Source organism: Diospyros lotus, chromosome 4 (genome assembly GCF_014633365.1).
Source record: "Diospyros lotus cultivar Yz01 chromosome 4, ASM1463336v1, whole genome shotgun sequence".
Classification (NCBI taxonomy): Eukaryota; Viridiplantae; Streptophyta; class Magnoliopsida; order Ericales; family Ebenaceae; genus Diospyros; species Diospyros lotus.
This window is the reverse complement of record NC_068341.1, coordinates 39707219-39714634: the sequence shown is the minus strand read 5'-3', so window position 1 is coordinate 39714634 and position 7416 is coordinate 39707219. Positions and strand designations below refer to the sequence as shown.

At 37.4% G+C, this 7416-nt stretch overlaps 2 protein-coding genes across 2 annotated transcripts; one reads left to right on the top strand and one right to left on the bottom strand.

Annotated features, from left to right (window-relative positions):
• The first annotated feature begins 574 nt into the window (after window positions 1-574).
• On the top strand, window positions 575-3790 carry LOC127800807 (60S ribosomal protein L7a-2-like). Its single transcript, XM_052335635.1, has 7 exons — window positions 575-694; window positions 811-858; window positions 951-1152; window positions 2823-2992; window positions 3092-3220; window positions 3308-3400; window positions 3500-3790. Exons 1-7 carry the CDS (start codon window positions 692-694, stop codon window positions 3629-3631), a joined length of 777 nt encoding a protein of 258 aa, XP_052191595.1. The 5' UTR covers window positions 575-691; the 3' UTR covers window positions 3632-3790.
• Window positions 3791-6528: 2738 nt separating this feature from the next.
• On the bottom strand, window positions 6529-7416 carry LOC127800243 (transcription factor TCP20-like). The gene has a single exon (XM_052334751.1). It carries the CDS (start codon window positions 7325-7327, stop codon window positions 6632-6634), a length of 696 nt encoding a protein of 231 aa, XP_052190711.1. The 5' UTR covers window positions 7328-7416; the 3' UTR covers window positions 6529-6631.

The window sequence follows — 7416 nt, the reverse complement described above, 5'->3', positions numbered from 1 at the left end:
TAGAAAGGAAAATTAATAAAATTCCCAAGTAAATTAATATCAAAATCCCCTTATATTTCTACAAATAAAATTATTTATATATTTTAAATTTATTATATTTAAGATTTATAATTATTATATTTAAAATTAGTATTTTTGGATAAATCTTATTTATATTTATCCAAACAATTTTAACAAATAGAAAATCAAAATAAAAAATTTAAAGATAACATAAGAAAGGAACTACCATCTAAGGGTAACATAATGACTATAATAATTTATCAAAAGAATAAGAAAAATTATAATTTTAATGAAACATTGTACAAACCCAATTTAAATTAAAAAAATAATAAATTCTGAAGAAATTAATTAAACTAAATTATTTTCTTCTACAAAATTTAAAATAATTATAATATAACTAATATGACAATAAATTATAAAAAAATAATTTCAACCTAGGGGATTGCCCTGAGTTGGGCTGTCCAAAGCCCAAACCAGTCTGAGGAATTAGGGCTCTCTAATTGTAAAACCAAGACGGGGTGTGCCGTATGCGGATGACAAACGACAGCGTTTCATATGGTTTATCCAGAGTAGTATATAAAAAACTCCTCCATGTTTCGTTCCTGTATAGGACGTAGGGTTTTCGCCGTCCCCAAGCCCTAACAGTCCAGTGAGCCGAGCGGAAGAGCGGCGGCAACCGAATCTCGCAGAAATGGTGAGCCAGATGGATTTCCCTTTCGTTCTCTTCGTGTTCTTCTAGCTTTCGGTTTTTGATCCGTTATTTAGGTGAGACTGATTCTATTATCGTTTTGATCGATTTCTACTTTGAAGGCTCCGAAGAAAGGCATCAAACCAGCTACGGGGGCTAAGAAGAAACCGGTGCGCAATCACATGATTCATTTACTTACGTACACACGGTGTACAGTTTGTTTGCCGAGAAATTTTTGTAAATGTGTATCTACATTGTATAGGAGAAGGTGGTAAACCCACTGTTCGAGAAGCGGCCGAAGCAGTTTGGAATAGGTGGGGCACTGCCTCCGAAGAAAGATCTGCATCGGTTCGTGAAGTGGCCCAAGGTTGTTCAAATCCAGAGGAAGAGAAGGATCCTTAGCCAGCGCCTGAAGGTTCCCCCGCCCTTGAACCAATTCACCAAGACCCTTGATAAGAACTTGGGTGAGGTTCACAAGCATTAATCTATTAAGCTCATAAACTTTTACGCTGATCCAAGTATTGACTTATTGGAACAGATCTAATGATTCAATGACGTGAGCTGTTTGGACCTTGGAATTAATTTAGTTCTGTTATTTACTTTCAATTGCTAGCTTATATATAATATTGGAAGGAATGCGCTATTCTCTGAATAGATAGTAGTGATTTTTTATCGTGTAACTGTAATCAAAATTATGTGCATGTGTTGATGTGTTATGCTGTTCCCTGTTGGAATGATTATTGCCACATCTTAGGTGGTTTCTAAGCACAATGGCATTTGTTAGGATGCAAATGCTGGTTGCTATTGGGTTTTTTGAGTTGGTTTTATGCATTACGAGTTGTGATAGATGCCTGCCAGAGTGGTGTCTATTCCATGTTTATAGCATTTCCCATGGAAAATACCAGATCACTTGTCTTTCTAAGCTAATGATAGTACGGTAGTGATGCATTAACCACTTAAAGTTTTATGATCTATGTTTAGAGCTGGGGGTGTCTCTACTGGCGATGGAGATTACTGTGTTTTGTTTTGTACCATTACCATAGTGGATGCTTGGTGTATGGATAGTTGTTATTGGAGCATAAACTTTAGGGAATGCATTGCCTTCTCATGTTATGGGGCCCGATGTTCTCTTTGTGTGTGTATAATTTAGGCATTTGGAAAGGATGGATACTAATATTTTTTGCTGACTGAAGCTTTTGAATTGTGTGTGTGACATTTTTTTGGTAAGCTTTGAGAGTTATGAGGAGCCAAAGTCTTTGTGTTAAGATATCAAATTGGATGGTATCTTCTACATTATACCAATGTTATCATGCACATACGCACAAGTGTTTCTGGCAAGTTGCTGTTGCATATATTTTGTCTAATAGAATTTCCTCACCCTTGCTAGGTTAATGTCTTCTGATGATCTCCAACATAGATGCAGTTCTTAATTTAGGAATCAAAATTATACAACCTGCTCATGTTCGATTTTAAATGTGGTTTAATATCGTATACATGCAGAAAACTACCAAGCTCACATCAGTGTTTTGTTATGGAAAAGGAAAATTATTGTTCAAATGATTATTGGTTATGTTGAATCATGTATTTTTGAATATTATTTTCCTGATTTTAAAACTGTTGATATAGACATTTTGAGAAAGTGAAAATCAATAGGAATCCTTGTTATTCTGTTACAAGTTTTACATTAAACCTCTATTGCATATGTAGCTCTTGGGAAAAATGTTGTTCATCTTGGTGCTTAAATCTTCATACTGATGTTATCATATTATGACATGTCACACCACTGCTCTCATCAAAGTTAGGTTGCTCTCACCTTTTATATGGACTAAATTATTGGCTAGAATTGTTTTTTTCTATATCCAGAAGATGAATTTGAATCATAAATAGCCCTCATGATTTACCAGTCAATCTTCGTATCCTTGTATTAAGCACCATATGTATCTCATTGGTATGACTCTAATTAGTTTCATCTACTGGAGTACTTTTAGGTTCTTAGTTTTATTTCAGCCAATGCAAGTTTAAACTAACAATAGGCTTTTAATTCTTGCATTTGTGATGAACTATTTCTTAATGATTGTATTGTTCCTGGTTGGATTACACTTACATTTGCTTGACTATGTTTGCAAATATGCAGCCACAAGTCTATTTAAGATGCTCCTTAAGTACAGGCCTGAGGATAAAGCAGCTAAAAGGGAGCGCCTTTTGAAAAGGGCTCAGGCTGAGGCTGAAGGAAAGCCTGTTGAATCTAAAAAGCCTATTGTTGTGAAATATGGTCTCAACCATGTCACTTACCTCATTGAGCAGGTGAGGACTGTTGTTCCGCATTTTCTGAGTTAAAAGGAAAATGGCAGCCTACTTGTTGCCTTTTTGATAGATAACTGCCATTACATGTGCTTCTTGCAGAACAAAGCGCAATTAGTTGTCATTGCTCATGATGTGGACCCAATTGAGCTGGTTGTCTGGCTTCCTGCATTATGCAGAAAAATGGAGATCCCATACTGCATTGTGAAGGGGAAATCTCGATTGGGAACCGTAAGTGTTTCAGATGTATTTTCATAAAATGCTTTGTTAAGCAGGAAACGGGATCCATGTATTAATTTGTGCGAGCTTCCCTGACAGATTGTCCATAAGAAAAAAGCTGCTGTTCTCTGCTTGACCACTGTCAAGAATGAAGACAAGTTGGAATTCAGCAAAATCTTGGAGGCTATCAAGGTGGTGAAATGTTTAATTTCCAATAAATCTGGTCACCGGTGTTGTGGATCGTCAGTGGTACTTCTTGTTTATTTCTTATTTGCTATTATTTCATTTCAGGCCAACTTCAACGATAAGTATGACGAGTACAGGAAGAAGTGGGGTGGTGGCATCATGGGTTCCAAATCCCAAGCCAAAACCAAGGCCAAAGAGAAGCTTCTAGCCAAGGAAGCTGCTCAGAGGATGAGTTAAGAGACCATATAGATCTCACTTCCTAGGATGACGATACAAGGATATTTGAGAACTTTATTATTTCTTTGGATCCCGAATTTTTGTCATTCCAAGTGTTTCTTTGTTAAGAGAACATGCATGGTTGAACGATGGCGATTCTCATTTGAATTCCTTCCATAATTCTGTCTGTTCGGTAAATTTTCTGGAGGAAAACGTAACTGTCGCAAGAATCCGGCAATTTGGGTTTCTGAAGGTTGGATCTCTAACCAAGCTAATGTCATTGCAGCAGGGTTGTTATGTTTCCTGTGTCTTCACCTCGGTGTTCACGGGTAAAGCAACATTTTCAGTCTTTGGTAAGATGGTATTTATTAAATTAAATAAGATAAGATTATATTAAGATAAGTTATTTATAAAATTTAAAATAATTTATTTAATGGAGAGATAAATTTATTTAAAAAATTTAAAATATTGGATAAATTTAACAAATAAATGAAAAGTATTTTTGTTTAAAATATTTTTTATATTTTATTTTTTAATTAACAAACAAACTTGAGTAGTAGGGCTTGAGTGGTAGTTGGATCAAATGGGTTCTCTCCTCTCCAGAGTACGGAACGAAATTGTCCTAGCTTTTCCCACCTTTCTTCAACATTGCTGATCTTTCTCGTTTTTAATGCCCGATGCCTTCACTACGAAGATACGTGCATTTCTAGCTTTTTCCCATTTTTTTTTTCTGTCAAATTTCAAATCTATTGTAATATCCAATGGCTGATAGGGGGGACCACCGGAGGTGAGACCCTTTTCTTTGTCATTTACAGGTCAAATCCTATTACTAATTGAAGAAATAGCAAAGATTTGCGGAGTGTGGCCATGGCCCAGCCTTGCAATCAAAGAAAGGAAAGGAAAGCGGTGAAGATTGCGTGGGGTTGAGACTGACGAAGATATTTAATACATTTCAATCAGAATTAGAAACACAAAGCTGACAAAGATATTTAGTACATACATTTGATTTGTATTACAGTAGACATGTTTTTTAAAAATTGACACCCAGACAGGGTGTGAGAATGACCCAAAATCCTTCTAATTGCTGAGATTTGTTGGTTGTTACCACTTACCTTACCAAAATGGCGATCCGCTCGAACGTGGGGTCCCTCCTGCAAGAAGGCACCCACATGGTGGGTTGAGGAGTCTCTTCTGCTGCCCATCCGATTGCAATAAGATTCGTACGGAACTTGTCATCCTTATTTTATTCATTTTTAATTCTTCTGTTAATACATCATCTGATTGTATTAAACTCGAAATTTATTTTGAAGTTAGCATTTTTTAATAAAAAATTCATAGTGTTAAAGGTGATATTAGAAAATTCGGGATCAATTTTATATAGGTTTAGGGTATGAGAGAGTGTTTTAAAAAAATTAAAAGAAAATATTTATTAAAACCGAATCTATCATCAACAGACATATAATTAATGTTTTTATATATATATATATTAATTAATCTCATAAATTCAATGATCATATTTAGTTATCATTTTAAGTGAAGATTATAATGTTACTTACAATTCTTCAACGCAGTTTCGTATTAGAACTGGTGGGTTCATTACTGGTAGGCCTTACCACTTGATGAACCTTACTAAGACCACGGAGGGCACGCCAAGGCAATAAGAGTATGTTTAATTTTTCGTTTAATAAAAAGACAAAATAAAGAAACGACGAAATAAAAAAACGACAACATACAAAAATTATCATTTTTATATGTAAAATAAGGAATCTTGTACATTAATAATTTATCGTTATTAAGATTACGTCATAATAACGTACCGTATTAATGTAATTTTTGTTTTATTTTGTTTTGTTTTTTAGATTACGTCATAATAACGTACCGTATTAATGTAATTTTTGTTTTATTTTGTTTTATTTTTTTGCATGTAAAAAAATCGTTATATTACTCACGTTAAATAACATAACAGCTGTTTGACTTGAACAATTATGAGAATGAGTGCGTGAGCCTAACCATAGGCCCCACCCGCACTCACTTTCTCTTGCTAGATCTCGCTCGACGCAAACAACGTATGAGCACTGATCATGCAATCTGAATTGCAGCTAAATCTGAGTGGGATGAAAAAGAGAATAAAAAAGCCTACAATGGCTGCCCATTGCAGCTACAAAATAGGCTTCAACCCTCTAACACCGCATCTGGCCATATCTTTTCACTCACCAAAACTGGACCAATCCAATACCCATGTCTCTTTTCAATGTACTAAGAGCTTTTGTTTTGTAAGAGAAAGAGAGGATCCTAAGCATATCACCTTAGTAATTTTATTGTATTTTTTGTTTAATCTCTTCAACGAATTCATCTTTTCACACTCTCTATTGTGTTCTTCATGGGGTCCCTTGGACCCTCCACCATTTCCTAACTTGAGCGTCGGAGGGCCCCTTTCAAGCCGACCTTGGTTGGTCTCAATCTTTGTTTTGAGATTGACACGCGCGAGAAATGAAAGAGAAAAGAATAAGAAATAAGAAAAAGGATTCCAAGAGTGATAAAATAAAATATGAAGAACATTGACAAAGAAAAGACTCATTGGAGCTTTTGAAACCAACGAGTTGTAAGAGCAATAATCAAATTAGAGAGCATCATCCACCAGACAGATAGTCAGACAGACAGACAGCAACAGCAAGATGTAGTAGTTATGAGGAATATTTTCCTCTTCTGTGCAAAGACTTCTGTCTCTCTGCAACTATATATACATATATATATATTATGCATCATCACTGAAACATTAATTCAACACAAAGCTGCTCCTGCTCTGTTCATGATCAAATGGATCAAACCATACCTAATAAATTAATAATAATTACTTTCTATCATCAACACACCATTGAAAATTAAAGATAGAAGAAGAAGAAGAAGAACCATGCATCTCTTTAAAGCTGCAGCTAAATTTAATGTTCCAGCCAAGTTGAATTACATATATATATATATCTATCTTTATCCATTACTGTCCTGCTGAACCTTGAGGATTAATTAATTATCCTTGGAAGAAGATGGCTGCTGCAGCATTCGGGACTGGTACATCTGGTTCAAGGCACGAGGACTCAGAACCCCAAGCTGGCCGTCTTGAGAGAGCCCAAGATCCAGCCCAGCGCAAATGGAGTTGAAACTTATCGCATACGGACACAAATCACCCCCACAAACCCCCATCTTATGCATGTCATCATTTGATGGGCCTCCACTTCCCAAGTAATTAGCTACCGCCGACGATGACGACGTGTTCTGAAACCCAAAATCTCCACCACCAGCCGCCGGCACAGAGCTTCCAGGGTGGGAAAGAGCGGCGCCGCCGGCGGAGGACACAAGCGAGGCCGGCATAGTGCCGCTGCCGGTGGCGGCGATTATGGAGGGCTCGGCCATCTGCAACAGCCACTGGATGGTCTCTCCGTCGGATTTGTGGCCCAATTCTCTGGTCAATTGGAAGATTCTGGCAGCGCAGGTCGCCGGCATCCTGATCCGGCGCCCTCGGCCCTCGACCTTTGTGTGCCGGTCTTTGTTGGAGCCTCTCTTTGGGGCCAGGGCCAACTGTTTCTTGGCGGCGGCGGCGGCGGCGGCGGCCTCCTTGTCTGCAGTCAGAATCTGGACATCCGTGATTTCCGGGGGGCTGTTCTGATCGGCGTCGGGCATGGCGATGATGATGGCGCCGTCGTTTGAGCTGTCGGGATCCATGAGAGGGGCTTTGAAGTGAATAGTACGACAAGGGTTAATTGGGTGGTTAATTTGAAGAAGAAAGGAGGGGAAAAGCCATAAAAATAACC

Excerpts from the sequence above, each read along its gene's own strand:
- LOC127800243 (XM_052334751.1), bottom strand. The coding sequence starts at position 7,327 with ATGGATCCCGACAGCTCAAACGACGGCGCCATCATCATCGCCATGCCC.
- LOC127800807 (XM_052335635.1), top strand. Across the intron at positions 3,221-3,307 it reads GGAAATCTCGATTGGGAACC|ATTGTCCATAAGAAAAAAGC; the intron begins GTAAGTGTTTCA and ends CTTCCCTGACAG. Across the intron at positions 3,401-3,499 it reads AAATCTTGGAGGCTATCAAG|GCCAACTTCAACGATAAGTA; the intron begins GTGGTGAAATGT and ends ATTTCATTTCAG.